This window comes from Temnothorax curvispinosus, unplaced genomic scaffold (genome assembly GCF_003070985.1).
Source record: "Temnothorax curvispinosus isolate PA1 unplaced genomic scaffold, ASM307098v1 QBEX01003901.1, whole genome shotgun sequence".
Classification (NCBI taxonomy): Eukaryota; Metazoa; Arthropoda; class Insecta; order Hymenoptera; family Formicidae; genus Temnothorax; species Temnothorax curvispinosus.
This window is the reverse complement of record NW_020213681.1, coordinates 41,898-68,735: the sequence shown is the minus strand read 5'-3', so window position 1 is coordinate 68,735 and position 26,838 is coordinate 41,898. Positions and strand designations below refer to the sequence as shown.

The window sequence follows — 26,838 nt, the reverse complement described above, 5'->3', positions numbered from 1 at the left end:
CATCGCTGCGGAGGGATTGCCGTTGCCGTTGCCGTTGCCGCCGGCGTTCGTCGTGGTCGCTGTCATCATAGCCGAGGACGACGACGACGACGACGATGAGGATGACGACGACGAGGAGGACGACGACGATGACGACGATGACATCGCGACGGGGTTGTTACCGGCGCGAACGGCGTTCGCTACCGCCAGCGGCGATGACGTTGTCGTCGTTGTTGCGTTGGACAGGTGCTCGTTCATCGCCGCGACCATGTTGCCGCGCTTGTGGTAGCGGCGGCGACGGTCCTCGTCCTCGTCCTCGTCCTCGTCCTCGTTATTGTCGTCGTCGTCGTCGTCGTTGTTGTCGATGTCGCGGAACGACGGCGCGACGTCAACAATGACGACGGTAGCGACGTTGTTGTTGCCGCTCCTGCTCCTGATGCTCCTGCTCCTGCCGAGCGGCCTCGCGTTGGTGCTACCGGCGTCTAGCGACAGCGGCGTCGTCCCGGCGACGCACCTCGGCGGGATCTCGCGATTCTCGCGGCGGTCCGTCGACGTCGCGGCGACGTCGTTACCGGCGTCGGCGTCGTCTCTGCCTGCGTTAGGAGCGCGCGTTCTCGCGCCGCCTGTCACCGAGGACGATAGCGCTTCGGCGGCGTAGACGTAACAGCGACAACCGCCGCCGCAGGTGCGCGGTACTGTTGTCTCGCGGCAGAAATTCACTGGCGTCGCGATGGTCGCGATCGTGTCGCGGGCGTCGGGCAACGTCACGTCGCGGGGGCCGTCCGCGGCGCCACCGACGACGCCGCCGCCGGTAAGAACGGTCGCAACGGCGAGTACCCCCCTTCCGTTCCCAGTGATATCAGGGTTATTATTACTCCTTTTCCCACCACTGCCACCACCGACGCGAGAACCGGCACCGCCACGAGACTCGCGAAAGATAAAGACACTTCCACCACCACCACCACCACCACTGCCACCACCACTCTTGTCGCCCACGCTCACGCGGCCCGCTCCACCCCTTCCCCCGCCCCTGTTGGCCCCGTTGCCGCTAATGCCGCTGACAGCGCCGGCCGCGGCCGCAGCCGGAGCAGCGTCGACGCTCCTCTCACCGTTCACGACGAGTCGCTCGGACAGCGAGCCGACGCTTGACATCTTCTCGACGCGACCGCGGTCGCGGTTCCGTCGCCGACGCTTTCGCGGCGGCTACCGCGAGCATCCGCGGCCGCTACGAGCATGCCACCTCGTCTCTGTCTCTGACGTGTGCGCGCCGCCGCCGCGGCGACAACAACGCGAATGCCGCCACCGTCGCCGTCGCCGCCGCCGCCGCCGCCGCTAGCCGCAGCCGTCGTTGCCGTCGCCGTTTTCGTCTCGACCGCCGTCGGCGTCGTCCCCGCCGTCGTTCGGCCACCTCTCGAGCGAACGCGACGCGAAGACGCGATACGAATAAAAACACGGAGTCTCAGCTGTAACTTTTTCCACCCCCTGCCCCTATCGCTCGCAGGGAGAATTGTCACAACGTTACGAACGATCGCGAACGCCAGCGAGCACGCACGAGGTGTGCGAGCGCGGCGCCTCCGCTTCGTGTTTACTCCAACCTCCAATCCAACGACTCCAAACTCCAGCGAGCGAGACCAAACGGGAGTACGAGACGTCAGACGGGACGATCCGCGCGCCGCGTCGCCTATACTTCTCTCGGGCTCACAATCAGTTACCGTCGGTATTTTCCTCCATTCTCCTCCATCAGAGGCCGGCACCTACTTATACAAATTAGGGTAATCTGCGGGTAATGAAAAAATGTAATTGACATTTCAGAAAAAGAGATTGGAGAGCAAAGGCGCCAACAAGTTCCTTTTCACGATTGCGGTTGATTTGCGGCTCGCCGGCGCTTTACGTACATACAGCATTGTTTTCTTCACCTCGCCAAAATAACCACGAAGGTGTATGCTTGTCGAGAAAACAACGTATACGGTATAAAGTAGAAGAATGATTGATAAATCTTTGAATCTCGGAATTATCGTGCACGCCGCGCCATTTATTTACAGTTTTGCGACAAGTTGAATTGTTTGCGATTAATATACATGGTACATACGTGTGTGGATAACATCCTGAATACATATATATAATAAATCTGATCGATCAAGTTTTTTTTTTCAAATGACACTTTCGAACGAAATAGATAAAAATCGGTGATTTATTTAACGTTATTATCATAAACTTAGATGCCTTCTGTTTTCTACAATAAATCCGTTTAAACGGTTATTACATAAATGAGTATTCCTTGAGAGGCACGGACACAGCGTCAAATATAAAACATTGTATCCTGCACCTGCTATTTACGAGATAACGATCAGCTAAGTTCCTGAGTTACATTTAGTATGTTTTCTTTTACGTTTATGTATACACAAATTGAAATTAATCTAAATAATTAAAAAATATGACAACGTTGATATACATTCTTAAACATTAATCAAATCTACATGCATACATAAATATAATTATTTCCTACGCTCTATGCACAATACTAGTCTTTATATATTTTTATATTTACAATTATCCTAACAGCATTCTTTCCATACTCGTTCGAATAAAACTTACATCTCGGTTTACGTATAATAAAATATTCTTTAAATTTCTATTACAAATTATATCTCATAAAAAGGCAATTGATACCCTCTTCACTAATCGACATAATCGCGTTTCTATTTTTTTTAATTTCTTTAGACAGTAATGCGATGCGATTATTCAGTAGTGGGAACGCAAGTTTTTCACGCCGCTATTATAAAACTGCTATGTTCTATAAAAACTAGCCCAATTGTACTCGATTATTGATTATTGATTTAAAATATAGTATACAACTTCGCGCCATACCGCGTTAAAAATTCGTTTAGCGAAGCGATACGGATCTGTCGATGTAAAACGAATCGGAGGTTCGGTAATAAAAATAAAATCAGCCAGCGCATAAGATTCTTCCAACATTATACTCCGTCCACGGGTCTTTTCATGACTAGAACTGTAATTATTCGTACAGGTAATGGCGTACATTATTGTTCGAAAAGACTTTATAAAAGAATCATGTTTCCTAAGCTGTTTCGCGCCATTTCAATTATTCTTCTTCCCATAACTTTCTTCGCTGGATGCAACATAGGAACTGATATGAAGTTTACATAACTTAATAAAGGGCCCAGGGCGAAATGTGCGCGCGTTCGTGCAGCTCGACTTGGAACGGAGTTTCTGAGTTAAAGAAACTAAGAACAAAACACGCTAAAAAGTTAAAATAATTATATAACAAAAAATTAAGATTCCCGGATTTCTATAGATTGGCACGATTGCGGGTTATAACTACGCCGAATACATTGCAGCACACATCGCGGTTACACACAAATATTCACCGAGTATCCTTTCGATGAACTTTGATATTTGCGTACGGACAGAATATTGGAAGCGCGTTGATAGACCATAGAATAGCGTGCCACTTTTGCCAGACCAAACGCTGAATTTCTCGACACAGACAGAGAAAGACAAAGAGAACGAACGCAGTCATCGTTCATACGGTCATCGTGCCGACTTTGTTCTTGAAAAATATTTTACCCATTTGGACTATATTCTTCATTCATACGATCTTTGTCTGAACATGCTGCTGATCTCCTCTATGGTTTTGTTCTTCGTCTCCGGTACTTTCTTGTATATGAATATCGTGAAGAACAACTGCAGCACCGCAAAGATGATGAACACGTAAGCGCCTAGCACTTCCTGCAGCGGCAAGAAGCCGATGCTAACGATGAAGTTCGCGGTCCAGTTGACGGCGATGGCGATGGAGGTAGCGGATGGTCGGGCGGATTGACTGAACAACTCTGACACCAGGAACCACGGAATACTTCCCGGTCCAGTGGCGAAGAGGACGACGAACATGATGACAAGCACGATCGAGAAATACGCTGCTGCCTGCGACGTTTCCTGCAATGCGTAAGTGAAAAGTTCGATTGCGATCTCAACGTCTTTCGAGAGCTATTGTACATATTGTATATTGACTAACTGAAGGACACAAGAATACTTACAGCGAATACGAGACAAATGGCGAGTAAGACGGTATCCACGAACATGCCGGAGAATCCGACCAAGAGTAGCGTTTTTCTGCCTGCCTTCTCTACCAACACCAAAGAGATGATGGTCATTAAGACGTTCATCGCGCCGACTCCCATCGTGGCGTTTTGGGCGGCATTCTTGTCGAGCTGCGCCATCCTGAAGATTTTCGTTGAGAAAAACATGACGGCGTTTATGCCGGATAGTTGCTGGGCGAACATAATCATGATTGAGATGAATAGTGGAATGCGAAGCGTTGGATTTACAAACAGCTCACGTAGAGTGACCTTCGGCACCAGTTTCACCGATTCGTACTCTGCCCGCATCTCTTCCATTTCGTCGTGAACTTCGATCGTACCGCGCAACCAGGATAGCCCTATTGAGAAAAAAGAAAACGATTTCTGTGAGAAAGACAAACAGTCGGACAAAGTCGACAGAGCGAAAAAGTGTCGAACAAAAGAATTCGAATCTATTCTATGATGACGCATTCAAAACGACGGATTCAAAAAAAAGACAATCGATTCACGGTTTCACGATTTCGAAGACCGGACACTCAGGAATAAACTCTTTTCAAAGTATTTTTTTTATAAGCTGCATCCTACATTCGTTATTTGCGTGCTATAATAAATTATACTCTTCCTTACCTCTTTGCGCATCCATATCTTTGCCGCGGTTAAGCAACAGGTATTTGGGACTCTCGGGGCAGAAAGGCAACGTGCACATCTGGAAGATCGCTGGTACGATCGTTAGACACAGCAGTAACGGCCATTGCTCGGCGGTACCGAGGATTTGCTCCAGGCCGAGGATCTGCGATACCAGAATCGAGATGGTGATGACAAGCTGATAGACCGTGCCCACGGCACCGCGCAGATGCACGGGCGAAATTTCGGCCAGATACATCGGCGCCAGGCCAGCGTTCAGCCCGGAGTTTATACCGATCAGGAACCTGCCGACGATTATCATTTCGTAGCTCTTCGCCGCCTTGGCGCTACCCTCGAAAATCACAGTCAGGAGGACCAGGATGTTGTTCAACAGCAGACCGCCCTTTCTACCGAAGCGGTCCGCCACCCAGCCCACCAGAGAACCACCTATCATTCCACCGACGCAGAATATCGATACCGCCAACGACCAGATTAACGTCACCTCCGTCTTTTCCGTTGGGACACCCGTGCGATTCGTCTTCAGGTCTTTGATCCAGTCCTCGATAAGCTAACAAAGGTTAGAACATTATTTGGTTAGTAATTTTCATCATTTTTCACTCGTCATTTACTTCTTTTTCGTTTTTATGCATCACGAATATTTTACGGTCTCGTGATTCTGATATAATATACTATATGTACCGTTATTGTTATATACTAGGAAAAAGCAAATGTAACAGTTTTGACAAAATGTTTTTGCAAATAGTTAATGTAAGATGTTTTGAGAATGTCTTACGATTAAGTTAGTATCCGTACCTGTTGAGGTGCATTAACTACCCCGGTGTTGTATCCATGCTGAAACGACGAGCCGAGAGCGGCTGCCGCGATAGCGAACGCTAGCCGGCCGTTGAGACCCTACGGCAGAAATCGATATGGGAAATCTCATTTTAGAGTTATTACCGAAAGAATATTATATCAAATACATTATTTTAAAATCTGATATTGGAAGGGAAAATATTTGTTTAAAAAATGCACAATTTTAATATTAAAATATTAATTTTTAAACAATTAACTTTAAAATATTAAAATTTAAAAAGAAATATTTACGGATAATTTTAGTAAGGAATATTTCCTTGGCATATTCGAAACGACGTCGTTGTTCTTTCTTAAAATGCAAGTATCGATAAGGCGTATTAATAATGAAGCGATGAATATGCAACGCGCAAGTATAATGTGATAAATATTGCCCGGTATTCAGAATCAAGTCGGAAGAATCGACATGTAATTGTACGAGTAGTGAACCGCGGAATATTTACAGGAAATATCTCGTCAATAATTCCATATCTTTATTTTTATTTATACATATCTATACGCGGAAAAAAGAAGCGTTGCTAATTTAAAAGGAAAGTTATCCAATTTCGTAGAAATGGAGTTCTTCTCTCTCCTCCCATTCTAATACTACTTTTTCGGAGTCGAGTGCGTACCGCTCTTCTCAGATATGGCACCTCGAGGTCGGCTGATTTTATCGTCATCCCGTAGGTTTGCCACGCACAAATTAATACGCACTGTTATATCACGTTCCGATATTTCACTTTCACCGATTGACTCGCGCGCAATAGATGAAATAATAGCGTAAGTGTTGTGTCGCCGGATCGTTTGCCTCGCGGTGTTGTTTCAATTTTCAATGTAGAGTATATCGTACTCCAGTGTCTCGCAACACGTGCCGAAGACTGGTGGGTCGGTATCCTCGCTGACCATTCTTATACTAGCACGCCACACAACACTCACGCATACACGCGCGCACGTGCGGGGCACACATATCTGTCCACCCGGAAGATACACGCATACCGCACATGCGTGCGTATGTGTTCGTGTTATTTAACACGGCGCTACGATATTACTTCATTTTTTTTTGTTGGATTTGCATAGTGCAAACATGTACGTACGCACGCACACTCGCACATCATTTCCATGGAGAAACGACACTTCGTTATCGTTACGCGCGTGAGCTTGTGTGCCAAGCAATGGCGTAAGCCGTGCAAATTATATCTTATTAAAACGAATTTGTTTCGATACTTGGTATTCAATTAAGTACTAAAACATAGTAAAAAAAAGGAGAAAAGAGATAAATTGCTAATAGCGAGAATTCATCAATCTTGCAGATATGAATTATACTTTCCATTCATCTTAATTCATCTATTTCTCGTGGATTATTATATAGGGGGAGGGGGTTTACTTCAATGTTAGGTTTTATACTCTCGCCTCACTTAATAACGTCGATATTATCGAGAATATAAATCGGTGAAAAAATCTCTTTGATTGAGATAAATAATTGAAATAATCAATTCTCTAAATTCCACGACAATCGCATGGAGAATGTAAAAAAATGGGTCAATCACGTGGCAGAATCATCGCAAATGCATTATCATCGTATTGTCCCAAGCACGTATGTTTACATATGCATAGCACTTGCATAAATATTTATCGCTGCATTTTTGACAATGTTGCGAGTCTTCTTTGACGTCGGCGATCCGACGGCCGAGTGTACTTCGTACGCGGATATACGATAACAATGCTATGTACTATGCGCCGAGATTGTAATTTATTGAAAGAAATTCTGTTCCGTCAAGATCGTACATCGGACTTTAATCTCTTGTTACGAAATAAGTGGCGATTAATTGTAATTTATCTATTCGCTGTAGTTCGCTTCGAAAAATTTCATTTTTCTGTCCTCTGTATCTCTCAATAGCTCTATACGCAAGAGCGTGTCCTTATTCTATTGCGGATATGGAAAGAGAGCAGCAAAGTAAACAGATCTATTAGAGTGTTTATGTGACAGGAATTTTCCGCTTTACGATTTTATTTTCTTCGATCTTTATCTGCTTGAAATAATTCAATTCTTAAAATTGATGCGAGCAAAATTAAATCTTGTTTAGCCGGACAAGCTATATAGAGATAGATGCAAATCGTCCGAACGTTACATTCGCGGTATATCATAATTGTTGGATTTCGCGGCAGATTAATAATTTTTGGCGTTATATTGAGTACACTAAAAGATATATTCGCGTTTTTTTTACACGCCGCGCCGGTGCAAATGAGAGATCTAAACAGTTTATTTTGCGCAACGCACATCAGCGGTGCTAAATCCTTATCTCGTGATGCATCGATCATTGGTCGCGCCTCCCGTAAATTTTTCACGCAAATAAAACGAGCAAATTTAATTAAGTATCCGTGTAAGCAACATTTTTTCGATGAAAAGTTATCGAATTTCGCAAAATATAAACTGTCTCACCGTATATTCTTGCAGTTTCTCTTGCTGATTCGCAATTACCGTCGTAAACAACAAAGTCCACGCGTTACATTAATAATAACGAAGACTATCGCGACACCGCTTCGCAAATAGAAACGACTTCTAAAAAATGCAAAGAAAGAAGTGTTATGTAAAACGCACTTATCAGTGATTCGCGAGTTTAAATCTTGACGGTTCGCATTATTTAACATCTATTAATGTGAATGGAAACGTACGAAATTCTCTACGGTTAAGAGACAATGCAGAAAATCAATATGTGAAGGTGTTAAAACTTACTATACTTACAATTAGAGAAAATTATTTAATTAATACGAATCGATATAGAGATTCGTATTTGCAACGTTGCAATATCTGATCTCCGAAATACAGATTGTTTTTAAAATCTGATCAAGAGAGTATAAGATAAATAATTTTACTTCAATATGTGTTATCTATATAAAATGGATAAATAGAAATAGAAAGAAATTAAAATATTCCATTATTGATTAGTTAAACATCGAGCAGCTATATCGCAAGTTAGAAATTCATAATTTCGGATAATATATTTTTTTAATCGTGTCGATCACAACTTATCTGATTTCAGCAAGGATATATAAAAAGCAATGTTATGTCACATACACTTGCGATTACCGTCTAAACAGAAAAAATGCGCGATCAGGCAGAAAGTATAAATAGCGAGCACATGGCACACCTATTTTTCCACGACGATATCTATTCCATTATCCAGTGCATAATCGTACAGAGGCACGACTAAAGAGATTACCAATGCTAAAGCGATTCGCCGAGTAAATTTATATACTGACGTAAAAAGTCGCTGTTAAATACTTTGCCGTTGCTGAAGATTTACGATTACCTAATTTTCACACAATTACATTTATGTCAAATGTAGATATATGTATATTTAAGAGAGCGTGCAAAGCCAATAAAACGAAATAATTTTCGTGAAACAAAAAATGTGGAAATAGAAATGGAAAAGTGAGGGAAAAGTGTCGATTTAAATAGAAAATCTCATCTAGATAAGATGCAAATTGATAACAAATCATTCCTCATTTAATTCCGACTTAAACTCTTAATATTATAGCAGCTATATAAACGCTGTTTAATGTTAAAAATTGAAACCCGTATGTTACGCGAATTCGCGCAAGAGTGTCGACCCTTAGGCGTAATCAATACGCGATGTTCAATTGGATGCGTATTACTACAAAATTGAGTGATATTGATCGCACATGAGACAGTGGTTAAACCGATCTAGATCATGGTCGACGAATGCATGCAGGCATGAAACCTTGGGAGAGAACGACCTGAATTCACGTTTCATGTTACCTTTTACTATCAATTTACTCTTGTAATCTTTCGTATTACAATTTCGAATTTATCTCAAGATTATTTCATAAGAATAAAATTCTGCTAATCTTTTTTAATTTAATTTTTTTAGGTAGAAAATGTGCGTATTACGCATATTCCATTCTCTTCTCTACTACAAAATTCATGAGAAACTTGTCAGAATGATAGAATTTCTGCAGAAAAATAGCTGAGTTGAAAGAAAAATTGACAGGAATTTATTCCGTGAAATTGAATTTCTAATCCGCCATCAAAGTGGGAAACTAGCTTTTAAATTAAATTTTTTTCTTTTCTGCTCGTCTATTCCTAATAGCTAAATGTTGAATTTAATTTAATATTACACTTTGTTCCAAATATAAAAAATTCATTTTTTTAAATTGCTTTTTTTGTCAATTAGAATCTGTTTGCTAGAGGAAAGGAATTCGAGCTTAAATTGCAGAGTTATAAATTATAATTTCGAAGATGTTTCAAAATGAATTCTTTTCGACACATATCTCATATCAACCTGCACAGAAGTAGTAAAGTAACTCTTCATTTAAGCGACGATGTTGTTTACTGTCGTTGATCGAAAGCGACGCCTATGATCTTAGAAGCCGTTGCAACGGCTGCCCGCGGTTGCGCGTATGTATTGCATGTGAGCATTGTAAATGTGCGCGGTACGCACGACGGGTATATTACATACACAAGCAATCGCGTAAGGGAATATTTCGTCGTTCCTCACGTAGCAAAGTTCCAGACCGCCGTGCCGTGACGTATCTCGCGTCACAAAGAACGACCTATTCGTGTGTAAGTGTGTAAGTGCAATGTGTAAGTGCACGCATGTGCCCGTAAGGAAATCCTCTCGCAGCTACATTGGCCGTGGCGAAGGCGTGTCGTTGCTCGATTGGTGCAGCCGGCGGTCGAGCCGGTCGAGCCTCCCGAGAGAGCGACGGCAAGCTCGACGATGGGAAGCTCGGACGTGTTAAAAATAGCCTGAGTACTCGCACGAGCGCGCCGCCGACGTTTTGAGCGTGTGCTGCGTGTTTTCGAGACGCCGTTGCTCTGGTTACTTCGCCAAGTCGCTAATTTTGACGGGCCACGAGCCCGCCTGCGAAAAGAATACGCGCCCCCGTACAAGGTCCGCGATTGCTCTTGCCTCTTGGATATAGATATCGCCGATATCGGTCTCTTCTCTTCCACTCTTTCCGCTCACAATCGCTCAGTATCGCTCTTCTATATCTTCTATCTGCTTATTCCCTTTTCCGTTCCTCTCTTGATTCAATTTCCTTTTTTCAGTTCTTTTTTTTTTTAATCATCAGGCTAGATCTTGCGGGAGAAACTTGATTAAAATAGAAGGGTTTCGTATTATCCTCTTGTCGTTAGTTAGGCAATAGAAAGTACTTGACCTAATGGCCCTCCTCCTGAGATAATATCGGCAACTTAATGAGCGCCTTCCAAATGAAGGTTTCGGTATTCGGTATTATGGAACACAGCCGTTTTGCGTCGTTATCAAGGCGAGACAAGACGTATCGCGGTCATCGCGGATGAGGTTTCGCTCGTGTGTTATTGAAAAGTCAAGATGTAAGATATGCTAATTTCTACCGGATATACTTATATACAACAAAACGCAGAATTGCACGCGCAATTTTATTTTTGTTATTTCTTTTAAATTGATTTTTCGAAACTGTCTTTTTTAAATCTAGTTTTCGCTGTGTTCTTAAGCAAAAAGTGGCGTAAAAAAGTGTCGCACGTTCTTAGAATGATTGGACGCTGCAAAGAAGGCGATTTTGTGGCACACCTGTTATTAACATAAACGCCTCTTATGCAGTCGCAAAATGACTGATGTGATACGTAGTAGGACTTAATAACGATGACTATTTGCGCATTATGATAATCGCGCGTAACCTCTTTCTTAGAATTTCCTACGAAGATGACGGTGCAGCGCTAATCATTTTAGGTATGTTAATCGTTAATTGTGCCGATTGTGTTAAGTGTTACGAACACCTTAGAACGCAAAATGTCGCGTGCTCCAGGTAGACAAAAGAATCAATTGCCGCATGTGTCATTCTGTTCCGCATGAGTAACATTTCTCAAGCCGATTCCATTCTTTCGCCGAAGGACTTTTTATTAAAATTCCACGCGCGATAATAGCGTATCACTTTACAATCCGCAAAAATAAAGTCTGATGATAATAACGGCTTTCAACGGGAGCTTTCGAGTACCTCTCGTTATTCATACATTGTATTCAAAGAGCACTGACGAGGCACTTCCTCCGTTTTTGACGATTATCGAATCGCAGCCAATCGCTGCGTAATGCGAAGCTGCCTTTGCAGCACGCGAGACTCAAAGATCTCAAGTTTTCGATATACCGTTTAATTTCTTATTTATAAAAAAAGAAGATTAAACAAAATATTTTGTGACTTTTGGAATTGCACGATCAACGCGATCATGGATTTGTCAATTTCTTTGCAATATTTTTGCGATGCGTAATTTTACTTCACGAAATGAAGATTTGTTCGGCTTTATTGCATCAAAGTTTGGTTTAAATAATTATAACGCAGAAATCGAAAAGCAAGCATTGAATTTCAAATAAAATTAAAGATTTGTATAACGAAATAAGAATTTTTTTTCAGATCACTCATTTATTATTCACTCAGTTATTTTCTTTTAGCTACGCTATCTATACTTGTCATCTTTACTCATTCTCTCCAAAATATAAACTCTTAAATGTAAGTATTTATACAGACGTGTTTATCTTCAGTTAATATCATACGTGTCACGTTGTTGCCTTGTTTTGAGGCTTGCTTAAGAAGTAACTGTAGAATACGATATCAATAACGGTGTACTTTTCTTACTGTTACTACTTATTATTATTATATTTTTGTTGCATTTTGTATATAGAAAATATGAAAAGTTAGGAAAAGATGTAGGGACTAAAATTCAAGTAAATTCTTACGAGCGAAGAGTTTATTGAACCGAACAAATCGATTGGCGTGCTCCGTTTGACTCCAATATATATATATAACGTCTAAACGTATGAAATAGTCTCTCAGTCATGGGCGTTACAAGCGATGTTTGGATTGTCTGGAATATATCTTTTATTTATCTTAGACATATTTTTGGACACAGCCGATTAAAGTCACGAATAATTTTATGCGTTTTCAATCTTGGGGTAAAGTGGTTGTAAAATGTTGATGAGGTTCGACAGTAGTTACGATCGTTACGTTTTAAAATATACCGAGTCGACCTTTTCGCAAACTTTTATTTTAGTTCTTTCGAGTAGAAAATACGATATTCTTATCCGGTTTCGCTGCATATCCATTTCAAAATTAACCTTTAGAGAAAACTTGGTGGCTTGATATAAGAGGCACATTTATAATTTGCACAAATATGTGATTCTTCGTTCAATTTCCATCGTTTTTTCATCAACTAAAATGCTAAGATACCGATAACTTTTAAATATTTAACCATCAAGGAAGACAGGCTTCTCGTAAATCGAATTTTCAGAATAACGAATAGTGAACAAAATCGTGTCCTTTTTCTTTCAATTTTAATTAAAGTTTAATTTAACAAAATTTTAATTTCGAGGTTTAAACGTACATTCGAAAAGCTACACTAAAAAGTTCGGCTTCATAAATTTGCCAGCTAGTAAAATTTATCTATTTTTATTCCGGATACGCTGTTTACATTTGAGCGTAAAAAAAAACCAGATGTCTTCTCTCATTCGAGAGTTTTACCTTGAGCTCCATATTGCTTGAAGCAAGTAATCCGTGCGCGTCACTTGATACACTTGTCTTTTTTCTTTCTCTTTCTCTGTCTTTTTTTGTCTCGTTCTACTTCTTTTAAAATTGTATGTCTCTCTTTGGGATGCAATCACTCTTTCTCTCTTACGATATAATTTCTTCTCGGAAATATCGACCGCGAGGAGAGCGACGATTCAGAAAATTTGCTCGAGCGGAGAAAAATCCCGAGATGACGAACGAGACCTCCGTACTACGATCGTGAGCGCGTACGACTGTCGCCGATATTCGTGTGATGGTATAACCGAAGCCGATTTTCAAAAGACCCCGCTCTCTTCCTTCGTGTCCCCCTCTTCCTCCTGGACCGATACAACGACAGCACAAATGGGCGACCCTGGGACTGGATTCCGGTCGTATGAACCTTTCACCGTCCCACGTACCCCTACCGCGACGATGGGGGGGATTGCCCCACTAAAAAAAAAAGAAACGAAATAGCGGATGACCGAGCAGTTTGGAACGCGAAAAGCACGGCACTCGCTAATGATACTCGACCTGCGAAAGCAACGGCGAGAGCGAAAGTTTCTAGTGGAATCATGTATAATTTTGAAATTCATAATAATTAGCTAAATGTTTCCAAACTTAATTTTCAATTACTTAATTTCAAGTACGAAAGGATATCTATGAAAATCAGACAAATAATTTTGCGGCTCGCGACAGCTCTCTGATTTTGCGTCGAGAAAAACGCATGGAAACCGCGAGCATCGTGATCCAATTGCGCGGTTGATTCGGGATATCGGACACGGAGTGATCCCAGTCGTACTCGTATTACGGGAAAAAACTGGAGTGTTTTGCGATGCGAGGCAGGAATTGATATAACAAATATCGCGTGATGACAGAGGCGCATATTTATTATTAACGGAAACGCCGATTGCAAAAACATCCGAGTCACATTACACGAAACTCTTCTGATCTACGATTGATCCGGGCGTATATCACTGAGATTTATTATTAAGTATAAGAAACAAGAAGAGAGATGAGAAAGTATTCTTAACCCTTAAATGCCACGCGGGATCCAGCGGACCCCAGACTCTTTACAATTATATATTTTCAAATGTTTCCGCCAAAAATGGAGCTCATGCTCCCATTCATGATAGTTGAGTGATTGACCTACCCGTTTGTACACTTAGCAGTACTCAGTTTACTTAATTTTTTATACTATGTTGAAATTGAAATTTTAACAATATAAACATTTTATTCTCTTTTCTAAGCCTTGAACAAACATTGAAAATAATTTTCATAACTAATAAATATCAAAAAATCAATGAGTAAAGAGACATTTTTCATGCTGGGGTCTTTTAGACCCTATGTGTCATTTACGAGATTCTTGAGAGAGGTGTGGTATTTAAGGGTTAAAGTACAAAATATAAATCCAAATAGAAGAAGAGGGACATTATTTATAAAATTAATTAAAATATCAAATTTTCCCTCTTTCGTGATTATTCTCAAAATATGTATGTAAAATACTCGTATTTCAGTAAATACTTTTGGATCATTCTTGGCCCACGTGAAATAATGCATTCTAGGTACTCTTAAAATATTGCTCGTGGAACATTCCCACCAGTGTTCTCCGAAAATGCTCTAACTCCCAGAAAATATTCTAAGCTCACATTATAATGTTTACGGATTCCACGGATCCTAAGCAAACGTTACACGCGCACTTTGTCGTCTCAGAAAAAAAAAACTGGAAATACACGTGGAAATACTTGAAGCATCTCTTAGTCTTTGCACTTTGACGCGATCCTCTTTGCGTTTCTTACGAGAGCGCGCTTCTGGACGGTCCACATCGGAGTACACACGATACCGGACGCGGTCCGTTAATGAAAGCCGGTTAGGTCATGTCAGTACGTGTCAATTTTACAATTAAGCCGCATTGAAGCGGACTACTTCTGCGACTTCGCGCATATGGCCCGGTGAATTTCGCATGGCCGACTTCGAAACTCGTCTTGTCTCCGACACGGTACACTTGTTCCGTGTAACAACGTTATTCGAGCCTAGATATTGAAAGCAATAACTAAATATGTGAATAAATATAAAAGTATTGCTTTAATGAAATATTACTATACATCTCAAAATGTATCAAATTTCGGATATATATATCCGTTTAATCGAGGAAGACAGAGATCTTTGAAACGCTTCGAACACTGACTCACGAATAATAGCAGTATGGTAGTGTGCAATATCTTATCACTATACACAATTGTATCAAATTAAAGCCAAACACTAATCACTTAATATATCATAATTCAGTATAAAATAAATACAGGATGTCAGGTGTATGTGTTTGTATGTGCAATGTGCATGCGTTACACATACATATATCATCTTGTTATAAAAATGATATCGCGATTTCAAATAATATCTCAGATAAATTTTTCATTTATATTGAGAGGAGAGAAGAGTAAAATTGTGATGTGAAGAAGAGATTACTCTTAAAACACCAATTTGTTTCATCTTCTTCGCCCTATTTTAGATTAATGATTAAGAGTTGCTATAAATATATCGATATACGAATAGATTTTAGACTCAGACAGGCAGACACGATTATTCACTATTAGAAGCAATTGTTATTAATTGTCGTAATACGTCGGCCGAAGCTGACGAACACGAGATCCAATTTGCATGTAAATACCGATCTAAACTTATGTGCCTCCATTCTTGCGCCATTTCTGACAGTATAGGAGATAATCAAGAAACAAAGTCGAGCTTTCTAAAAATTTAACGGCTCTCTGTTAAACCAGACTTGTCAAACAAACATGTCTCGCGTCAATTTGTCATCCACGTTTAAAATTAGATATCTCACTGTTTATGTCGCGAACGAATAATCTCTCGATTTTTATCAAGATAAAACCGTCTACCGAAAAATCAAAATTTAATTGCTATTTATTCAATATTGTTTATCTATTACTAAATTGTTACAAAATAATGAATAAATATTATTCTTAATCATTGCGTCAGACAATGGGAATAATATTAAAACAGAAGAGAAAATATTTAATATTGCTCCATATGTCGATATTAATTTGTGATGTAATTCACTATCTGAAGTTTTCAGTGTTATATTTTTAACACCAAGAATCTCAATGCTTTTTAAATATTTTTTATCGGCGAATTATAGCGAGAGGTTGAATCGCCGATGTCTGGGTGGAGACCTCCGTTCTCCGATATATCACCGAAATTTCAACACATTGCCGCGATAGAACGTTATCTTTTGTGGACTTTGTTTCGCGTTTATCGTGGCACAGCTCGCTTTCGGTAGCCGTAAATATATGGCAATTATATCGACATTATTACTCCCATAATGATTTAGCATAGTGATGGTAATCTTCAATACTTTATTTCAATCGTCTCTCGATTATTTATATAGTATATGTACGTATATGTACGCGGGATCTCTCAGAACCCGCACGCTTACACATATCCGACAGTATTCCGCTAATGGAACGCGGGACGAGATATTGCGATAATTTGCGAGTCAATGACTTTGGCGAGACATCAACAACGTCGTTCCCCTGTCACTCGTCATGTTACGCGAACGCATTTTTCTTCGAGCGATGCATGCTTGATCGTAATTCACTTTCACGAGGGCTATCGACAACGAATGCTTGGTAACAGCTGGTACTTACCCAGTCCTTATCGGCCGCGGCGGTCTGCATGTAAAAGATATGACGAAAAAAGTTATAAGATTAATTTCATAAGAAATTTCGTAAGCGAATGTCAAAGCGTTATCGTGTTTGGACGGTTAACAAGGCGGATAAGCTCTCGTGGAATATTTTGCATTATAATTTTAAACGATGAAGAATGTTCATCTTGTTAATCTATTTAATCCTCGGGTATGGTTGCCTATAATATTTTGCATCGAAGAAATATAAACTAAATTATAAATTAGGAGAGAGATTTGTTTCACTTAGGGTGCTATCCATTTAATGACACAAGTTGACACAAACGTCGTTCTGTCTTTCATGGCATTCAATGAGTAACAAAGACAGAGTGACACTTGTGATGATTTGTGTCAGTAAATGGAAAGCACCCTTAATTAATAATAAAAAAGAATCAAATATAATCTTTATTAATTCAATTGCGATCTAGTTACTTAATAAAACAGTGTTTCTGTAAATCACACCATGGTAAATAATAGTGATATTTTTTAAATATATCTGGGAATATCAATTTTCCTCTTCATATTGTTTACTGGACTAATCGCGCAAATAAGCAATTATATTCGAGAATTAACATGGAAGAAGGAAGGATTACCTTCGGTGTTGGAGCTAAAGCCGTTGGCGTCGTCGCCTGTTCTTGAATATCGTCGTTTGACTAGAGCCAAATGTTTAATTACACCAATCTCGTGACATACGAACGAAGGAGGCGTAGATCGATATATAGGAAGTCCGAGGGTATATTTGAAAAATTCAATGTAACATTGATCTAATCCATTTTCTTAAGAGAGAGAATTGGAGATAATTAAATTTTAAACCTCAGCTAAATTTTTTAATCTTTTTAACATAAACATTATTTAAGGTACTAACTTAGACCATTGTTGAAAGTTTTTATCGATACTTATATGATATTTCTTCATACGTAAAAAAAAAAATTAAACGTTAAATCTTATTTTATATTTTATGCTTTTATTATAATAAATAAAACGAAATAACAAGAATTATAATAGTAAAGCATGATTTTACTCATTAAATTAGCTACGTAAAATCTTTGCAAATTCCGCTTAATTTCTGGCTACGCCTCCGACGTGAGAATTACGCATATATATCTACTTATATACGATACCTTTTCTTTTTCCACGCCCATCGTATGATAGCTTGAAAGAATAGAAAACGAACAGTTAGTCAGTGGAGATTCTAAAAACGTAGTCGTTGAGTAAATATATGTAGCGTGATATCTTTCTGTGCAAATTCGGGTGAGACCCGAAAGTCAATATCGTTCCAAAATGAGAAGAAGTCATTTCACAGCGATAAAAAGTACTCTTAGAACTCACGATAACTCACCACTAGAATGTCTTACAAAATGCGATATCGATCGACTAAGAACGAACGACCGTTTACCATCGTTACGCAATATCAAACAAAAAACTCACATAAGAATGATAAATGCAAATGTGACGCAATCAACTATGATTGTCTGTTGACTAAAGATCGTAAAAAAATTTATCTTACGAGCATTACGATGAGAAAAATGTAGTCTTGAAATATTTGTTGAAATTGTCACGTTTATAAATTGGTATAATAATATATTCGTGATAAATTTGTATTGAAAATTACTATTATAAATATTCTGAATTATATCGCGACAAAGTGCATTATGTACAAACGTTACATTCACAATAACGAACTCGTTTCACGCGGAAAAATCCCATTCTGTTATATTTTGCTCCACGGAGAAGTTTGATAAGAAAAAATTTCATGATGGAACGAAATTTGATGAGATAAGAGTTGAATATTATTGAAGAATTAAACACAATTACGATAAATATTGATTTCCATAAAAATGCTACCCCTACGCGTTCCATTAAATAAAATCATTAAGGAACAAAAAATATGTGTTAAAGGTAATTTTGTACGGAAAACTCCCTTTGAAAAACCTCATCTATCGATTATATTGTCGATGGGACAGGATGATGCAATTGCTCTTCTATTCTTCTATTATTCTGACATTTTTTCTCCTTCGAACTATTTTATGCAAATCTGATTAGTTAGACATTTACCATCAAGTACGAAAAGTTGATCGACATGCGTACGTGATGGAACTACAAAATGGTTGGCAATAAGCATTACTTTTTAGAAAGGAAACATTATAATAGAAAAAAGTAAGTACTATAAAGAAATAAGTGTTAAATGATCGATAACCATAAATAAAAGAAAAAATTTTTTTAAAGTAGAAATTATATAAATTTTTTCTTAATCTAGTTATGATCAGAATTTGTTCGGTAGAATTAAACAAAACTGAGAAAGTACACACACGTTTTATATTTGTCTATAGTTTAATGTAAAATGTTAATTAAATTCAATTAAGGTGACCTCTCTATTGAAAAGTTTGATAATTATGACATTTCTGATTGCATCAATTTGATTGATTAATCAATTTTTATCTCATCTGAATTAACATGGTTAATTCTCATTGTTAAGCGATTCGATCACGTATCAGGATTAAATGTGTGCAAGAGTGCTTAAAGTTTGTCACGATATAATTACGCGGTAATAGGTATACTCGCCGCGTTTTCCCGAAGATAATTTCATTTGCGTTAATGCTTTCAGCGTAAAAAAATATAATTTATCCCCTGTAAAAAGAATTTCATTTAAGCACGCAAATTGTGTAACAGTCATCGGTATAGTTACATCGCCTATTTGGTGGCGAGGACGGCGAGATAACTAGGTATTTCTATAGGCTGAAAGGCACATTATGATGTTTATCAAACGCATTACGCACGCCGCGTGCAGCACGATGCGATGTGAACGACATAATGGTGCCACGCAACTACAATAAAGTATTACGAGGTATCTCATGCGGAAACGAAACCGTATGTTCAGCCTTCCGTTTACTACTGAACTTTATCGCGTTCTTCTCTCTTAAAAATAATCATATTTATACAATCACGCTTATCGCCGACCAACGTCACGGGGAAAATCCGGCTTGAATGATAGCAAAGGTCAATCGTAAAGGTCAACAGATATACCTTCCACCCTACTCGTTCGCGCGAATTTTGTACGACAATGTCAGAGTAATAGTGTGAAACACGAGTGCTCCATAGACGTTAATTAAATCTTTGAGACTGAAATCGGGACAACTTTGATAAGTTCAGGTGAAAACCTGAAGGGTTAAACCCTTAAATTTTTTTGACGGTCCGCAACACATACAAAGATAAAGTCAAGGAACATTTTCTATGCTTCGATCATTAAGAATTCGACTTGGCGATGTTGTGCGATGGGAGGATTTGAATTCTGATAGAATCGAGTATTTGTCCTCGACAACCGTGCTGATCGGACCGATCGGACATTACGGCATCGACGCAATTCGATGAACCCAAGAGAATGTCGAAAACGTCACGTGCGTGATCGTGACCAAATTAGCGACACGGCAGTCGTCGTTAGCGTTTTTTTCTGACGATCAGCGGAAGATTCACGTGCGGAGTTTCACGTGAGGAAATATTCGCAAACTCACCTCGCAGACGACGGACGACGCACTACGCAGATGAGATGCAAGAAACGCGGACTCGTCTACTCTGACGCGGCTCGATTCGATCCTCGCGTGCCTTAACCCCCCACGGACGAGGGTTGGCGCAGCCGGTGCGACCCCCATCGGGCGATCACAGGGCGCAAGCGCGCTAACATTTTTCACCCCTTCATCTGCCACCCACGTATAACAGGGGAGACTCCCGCGCGGATTGACTCGCGATTGCATCACTCACCGTACGCATGGATTTTAGGGTCGATCGTAGGGATGATGACGTCATGAACGACGGAATTGCTGAGCATCTTGAAAAGTAAACGAGGGGTTTGTTTAGAAAAATCAACGTTCCGGTTGATAACGAGAAACTCTCTTTCTCTACATGAGTGTTAAAAATTGGCTCTACTTCAGATTGGTAAAAAAAAAATGCGCTAATAATACTTTCTACTTTCGGGTGGGAATATTTCTTTCTTTCAGTATAAAAAATGTTACTTCTTGTGTTTGTGCATAATAAAGAACAAAAATATAGAAAATTTTGCTATGCGAGAGAGGAGAGAGAGAGATAAATACGAATATTCTTTTTCTATTGCGAGTACATCTAGCTGATCTATCAGATTCTAATATATCGAGACTGAAGACGATCGCTCTTAAACATAATTGGATGGTCATATCGAATAGCTGAGTTATATATAAGCGGTTTATCGATTCGCCTATGAGAAATCCACGATACGGAGGGGATGCGAACGTCACACAATTCCCTTCCGCTGTTGCGCCTCACTAGGATGATAAGAGCTTCATAGCTTTGTGACACAATTTATATTCGTATTTACGACTTGAGAATGTAAATAAACACGAGAGACGCGTTACATGTACAATATTATTTAACCGATTTAACGATATCGTCAGTCAAAACAGTCGCGTTTCATTACGAAATAAGGTAAACGTGCCAATGCCTGGACAATCAGTGGACACGTACCTATGTCTGGACACCTTTATCATTTTAGTCCTTAAATAAATATAACGCGAATTAAAATCGAAGATAAAAATATATGTTTCTTGTATTTTGAAACTTTGGTTGCAGTATCCAAACGTTAATTCGCGTTATACCTATTTAAAGACTAAAATGATAAAGGTGTCCAGACATAGGTACGTGTCCACTGAGTGTCCAGGCATTGGTACATTTACTTTAATTACAATACGAGAAAGCGTTAGAAAAAAAGGGAAAGGAAAGGAAGGAGTGCAAGGTGAACGCGTACACGCACATGTGCGTGGGGTCTCTCTCGATCCTACGCGAAGAAATCCGCGTCTCGCCGGCGGCCGGTGACGTCTGCAAAACGGTCGCCGAGAGCTGGCACGTTGCCGTTGCCCGACACGATCGCACGAAAATGTAACCGAACATTCATCTTATTATCCCGGATGCGGCTGGCGCGACACTCGGAAAAGAAAATGATATGCACTCCCTCGGGCCAGTCAGTGACGCATAATTTCCTCATTAGGAAAGGAAATTAATCGACCGCGACGTATCCTGACATTTGAGAATCATGACCTGAGGAATAAGCTCGAGATGTAAAGACACATTCGAAGAAATTTTATAAAATAAATCAATAAAATAATATAATGATTTTCAACCGAGGATTCTTCTACTTTCTACTCTCTCTTACTTTCCACCCGATACCAGTTTGATTCAGCTGACAATTTATTATATTTACGATTCCGTGGAGATTCTGATACTCGATACGGCTGTATCGAATAATTTCCTTATCGCGTTCAATCTGTCACTGGACGAACGATAATGAGCGGAAACAGCTGTAATTGAGACTGGACGATCGATTGATACGGCAATGACGCGTTAATGCGTAATTACAATCTTCGCTGTTATACACAAGATCTAACAAGTATGTAATTTATTATAGGCTCAAGAGGAGCTTAAGAAGAGCTTAGTTTTCAAGATAGTCGAAATCTTTAAAATCTCCTATGTTCATTGGCGCTGCTGGTTTTTGAGAGGCTCGATTTACACATCGTTCGTTATCGCAGGGAAAATTATTCTACCTAAGTAGATCAATCAGGATTAGAAATTTAATGTAGTCCTAAAGATTAAATTTTTATGATTGCCCTATATATAATAAAGTGTAATAGATAATAATAATATAAATAAGTAAACGAAAGTAAGAGTTAATGTTTAACATTACTGCCGCAGAAAATGAAAACGCGATTAAAATCTCGATAGAATTATTACATCTACAATCTGTTAGATCTAATTAGATCGATTCTCAGTGGCTCAGACGAGGATACTTGGCGTACGCGCAACAGAGCAGTCGATCGCGCTTTAACATCGTTTTCCCTGCGAGAGACGTTTGTAATTTTCTATTTTTATGACGAGCAAATATCCCGCGCAGTTGCGACGAATGTGTCGTCACTCTCGCCGCAGCTTTCGTCAGATAGGGAGAGACAGAACCGATTACGTGCCTCCGCGCACACCCACCGGAATCGACCAGTAAAAGAGCCGCGACGACTGAGCGTCTCTCCGCCTTCGCATTGAATTTCAAGAATGTACATTCTGATCCTTCGATATTTGGTGACATTTACGGGCGTTCTTTAAGCCAAGTTAAAAATATGACCGTTGATCCTGGTGTATTAAAAACGCGAGGAAACAGCAGTTATAGATTCACAAATTCTCTAAGTTAAAAGATTCAAATGACTTTCCAGACAGTTGCACGCAGTTGCACGTGCCTTTCGTGCAGACAATGGCAACAGCTGCTTCCATCGATAAGCGGTCGCCCGTGGACTCGCGTCATCATGGACATTGGATAGAAAGAAGCGCCGATTCACCTGTTGAGACTGCGAACGCAATTCGCGGCACGCGCGGATTATTGCGCGATTATCGCGCGTGCACGGATACAGGACTATTTCTGTCATATTAAACAACAGCCAAAGTAATAAACGGCGGTAGCAACCTTGTGCCCGGAGCGCGTTAGTATATATTTTTCTTTTTTTTTCGAACCGTACGCTTCGTTTAATTAGCCGTGATACGCACCGAGGGCAAATTAATAATCGACTGCCTAGAGCACCATTAAACCTGGATCAAATGCGCGTACAGGCGCGCAACGCGCTTGTTGCATCACTCGCGGGCACGCTTCGTCAATCGTGTTTTGTTGCATTCATTGGCGTAATGTTTGAAAGAAAAAAAACATGTAAGAAAAGGAAAGACATCCAGGCTTTGTGTAAGGCAGAAGGAAAACAGACGGATGAAAAAGATGAGATGATCTTATAGAAGTATAGAGAAGGGATGTTAATTAAACGTATTTTAGAGCGTTTAATATTTTTCGCGTGACGACATTGCACTTGAGAAAAATATAGGTAGGCGAGGAGAGCTTTACAGCGAGTTACACGTTGTGTGGAATTCTTGCCAATAATCCGACGTGATAATCATCTTAAGACGCCGGCCTGTATTCCGAGAAAATTCCTAAGCGCAATGCATGTACGCGAGCACACGGCGTTTGGGCGTTCATTAAAACAATTGTCAACTCGGTCAACGTTTGAGGAACTAAAAATCAATCTTTCGACGCTCATCCACTACTCTGACGCCGTTAATCGATACATACTTTCGATCGGTCCCTAAAAAAACACGAATTACATAAGATTACATAAGAGGACGTTATGTGATGATTTGTGCAGAATGTGACGATAAATCGGCCGAACGGTTGGTCGCATGGGTTGATCGCAAAACGAGATGGATTCGCGAGATCATAATAGAGATAACTCTCGAATAACATAATTAATTGAAAAAGCGCCGTATTATTCGATATTTTTAGGATTCATGTAATTTTGAAGATCACGTTTTGTGCTATTGAAAACCGTGTAATTCAAGACTTCAGATCCATATAAAATTGAGCATTTGATATAAAATTTGATTCCAAGGGATTACTAAAAGAAACTTTTAAAAGAGTAAGGTTGTCATAATTTTTTACCGTGTTATTCGCGGATCACCTGTATGTACGTTACGACAAGCCTTTAGAGTCAGAGAACTTTCGTTCTATTCTTTGTAGTTGAATTTTTTGTACTTTTGTATCTTTTCTCCTTTTCCCTCCAACGTCTAATTATATATCTATTTCATTTTAGACGGACACAGTACAACAATGTTGCACGACCGACACGAAGAACAGAGCCAATTGATTTGAGATGCAGCTACAACAATTTGTAATTCGATAAAGCGCGTGCTGCTCGACGCACGCGGGTTTCGCGCGGATGCCACCTCGTAAACAAAATTGAAGAAAAGACGCGGGTCTTCCACATCACTTTTACAAAGTCGGCGAGACGTGCGTGCGCGCGTGAGCGCGCATGTCCGCCCACCTGACTTTAAATAACCACGTGATTTCGACATTGCTCTAAAAATAGGGTGTTTTCCCGCTAGCGCATGTTTCGTTACATAGGTGCTCGTCTCCGTTAGTCCGTTCGCGGTCCGGCGCGCCTCGAGCGCTAGCTCGGTATCGTTATTCGTTGTCTGCCGCGCTCCGATTTAAACGGCGCGTTCACGCTCGCGTTTAATCGGCGATTGTGCTACGGCACAAGTCCAGGCAACATTACCGCGACATCTTTCGATATAAGGAGCAAGCGAATTATTTTCGAGTCTCTCCGATTGAATGATATATCAATTCCCAGCTTCGCTTACGCAACTCTTACATCGACCGCTTTGAGAAGAATTAAAGAACCTCATCTGTTCTTCAAGAGAAAAAAAAACATTTTGTAGTACTTATAAAATGCCGTAATGCCGTAAATAATTAAGAATGAATAAAATTAATACTAAATTAAAACCCTTATATTATCAAGAGTTTGTTTTATCGGACTTGAATTTTCTCACGTCGTTATAAATTCTCATTACATTTCACTTTGACGCGCGTGTTTAATTTCGAGGAACGAATTTAATTTCATGTGTATTCAGCTTTGTTTGTTGAAACAACAAATATATACGTCGCTCGTTCGTTCGATGAACGCATCGCGACGAGAGCTTTACCTTCCTCGCTGAGAGAGGTATCGTGGTCTCTCTGGCGTATATCGGAACGTCGAGATCGCTGACGCTGCTGCTGATGCTGGGTGCCCGCGAATCGGAGCGTCCACCGAGCGGTACCGTGAGATGCGTCGGCCTCAACGGGTGCGATTCCGCGATGTAGCCCTCGCCAAAGTCCTCGTCCTCTCGGTCCATCTGTGCGGAAATGCGACTTTTAAAGTTGAAACCGCAAAGTTCAATTTGTCCTTTTTCATTTAAGAATGAAAGATTTTCTTATTTTCTAGACTGATAAAAAGCAGGATAATAAAATTGAATCGCTCCACGTCTTGCGTATGCGGACATATGTTTTTAGAGATGTATGATTCTAGCGTATGATCGTTATAGTGCGAGTGTTTGATCGACAAATAAATAAGTCGCGTGATTAAAAGCATTTGCGGGGAACAACTTGTTGAAGCTGCAATTAATTACATTGTCACGAGGCTCCACCGTTATTGTCAATTTTCATAGTTTTTCTGCGTCGTATGTGGCGTACGTAAAATTAGCACGAGTAGCGTGACAACGGTGTGCTTTCCCCGTCAAGTATTTGGCCGATGATCAAGGCTAGTAACCCGATGACATACTCCTCGCATACATGTGTGCTCTCCTCCTCGTCCTACCATTCAGCAACGATTGGACGACCAAAATTCTGGCAACTACTTCACCAGATCGATTTTACGTTTAGTCTAGACGTTAATTTCAAGTACTTGTCGATATTTTTTTATGCACATTTTCCAGAGCTTGAAAAGAAATAAAGAAAATGTTTTTATCTCTAAGATTATCCGATTCTCTTATATAAATAGAATATATTATCAATAACGCATGGTGAAATTCCCCGTAAATCCCAATCGAGTCGAGAAAACATTGGAAAATTGACAGTACGTGTCCTCTGGTGATTGCATAGTCGAGCGTTCTCTCTCTCTCTCTCTCTCTCTCTCTCTCTTTCGGATCTGGTTGAACGGCGAACGATGATATTGGCGTTTAAATCCCACGCAGCGTATCCTGCTAATCCTGTATAACGCGCCCTCAATCCCTGGCGCATTGTAAAAATGTAAGATCCGCATTGTCTCGGAACTTATAATTATCCGCTTCAAGTATGCGCACTGAATACAGTATTCCCGATGTCCTAATCTACGCGACGGTAGACAATGTGTGTTAAATAATGAGAGAAGCTCTACGATTAAGTTGACGCTAATGAGTATAATGACTAGGAAGGACGAGAAATTGTGTGCCATGCTCTCCAATTATAAATTTGGATCTCAATGGATCCAATACAACGAAGCATTACCTCGGCAAAGTTTTTAGATGAGAGTGATCGAGAGCCTCGAGTTCGCGCGAATTCAGCGTCTCGCGAGGGATCCTCGAACGTTCGCAGATTTTCGGGTGCGCGTCGCACAAAGAGAGGGCGGTTCACGGGGAAAGAGAGAGATTCGCGGCGGGGAATGCGCTAGGTCGATCGGTGACCGGAATGCATCCGTGCAGCCAGGGGATGCTCTT

At 40.4% G+C, this 26,838-nt stretch overlaps 1 protein-coding gene across 4 annotated transcripts; it reads right to left on the bottom strand.

The window, feature by feature from the left end:
- Positions 1-2,152: 2,152 nt before the first annotated feature.
- Positions 2,153-26,838, bottom strand: LOC112452980 (solute carrier family 2, facilitated glucose transporter member 1-like). Of its 4 annotated transcripts, XM_025013470.1 has the most exons (8): positions 20,295-20,370; positions 17,907-17,937; positions 17,379-17,438; positions 16,751-16,774; positions 5,514-5,612; positions 4,704-5,268; positions 4,035-4,435; positions 2,153-3,933 (listed from the first exon to the last, which is right to left on the bottom strand). In XM_025013470.1, the coding sequence occupies exons 2-8, from the start codon at positions 17,925-17,927 to the stop codon at positions 3,586-3,588; spliced, it is 1,518 nt and encodes a 505-aa protein (XP_024869238.1). In that variant the 5' UTR covers positions 17,928-17,937; positions 20,295-20,370; the 3' UTR covers positions 2,153-3,585. The 4 variants fall into 4 exon arrangements, with proteins under 4 accessions (XP_024869238.1, XP_024869237.1, XP_024869240.1 ...); XM_025013469.1 differs by lacking the exons at positions 16,751-16,774; positions 17,379-17,438; positions 17,907-17,937; positions 20,295-20,370 and adding exons at positions 25,312-25,500; positions 26,630-26,838; XM_025013472.1 differs by lacking the exons at positions 16,751-16,774; positions 17,379-17,438; positions 17,907-17,937; positions 20,295-20,370 and adding an exon at positions 13,065-13,484.

What these genes read in the sequence shown, in the direction of transcription:
- LOC112452980 (XM_025013469.1), bottom strand. Translation starts at nt 25,500, where the DNA reads ATGGACCGAGAGGACGAGGACTTTGGCGAGGGCTACATCGCGGAATCG. An exon ending in TACCTCTCTCAGCGAGGAAG is followed by an intron (nt 5,613 to 25,311) that starts GTAAAGCTCTCG and finishes TTTCTGCCGTAG; the next exon opens with GGTCTCAACGGCCGGCTAGC. An exon ending in CCATTTGTCTCGTATTCGCT is followed by an intron (nt 3,934 to 4,034) that starts GTAAGTATTCTT and finishes TACGCATTGCAG; the next exon opens with GAAACGTCGCAGGCAGCAGC.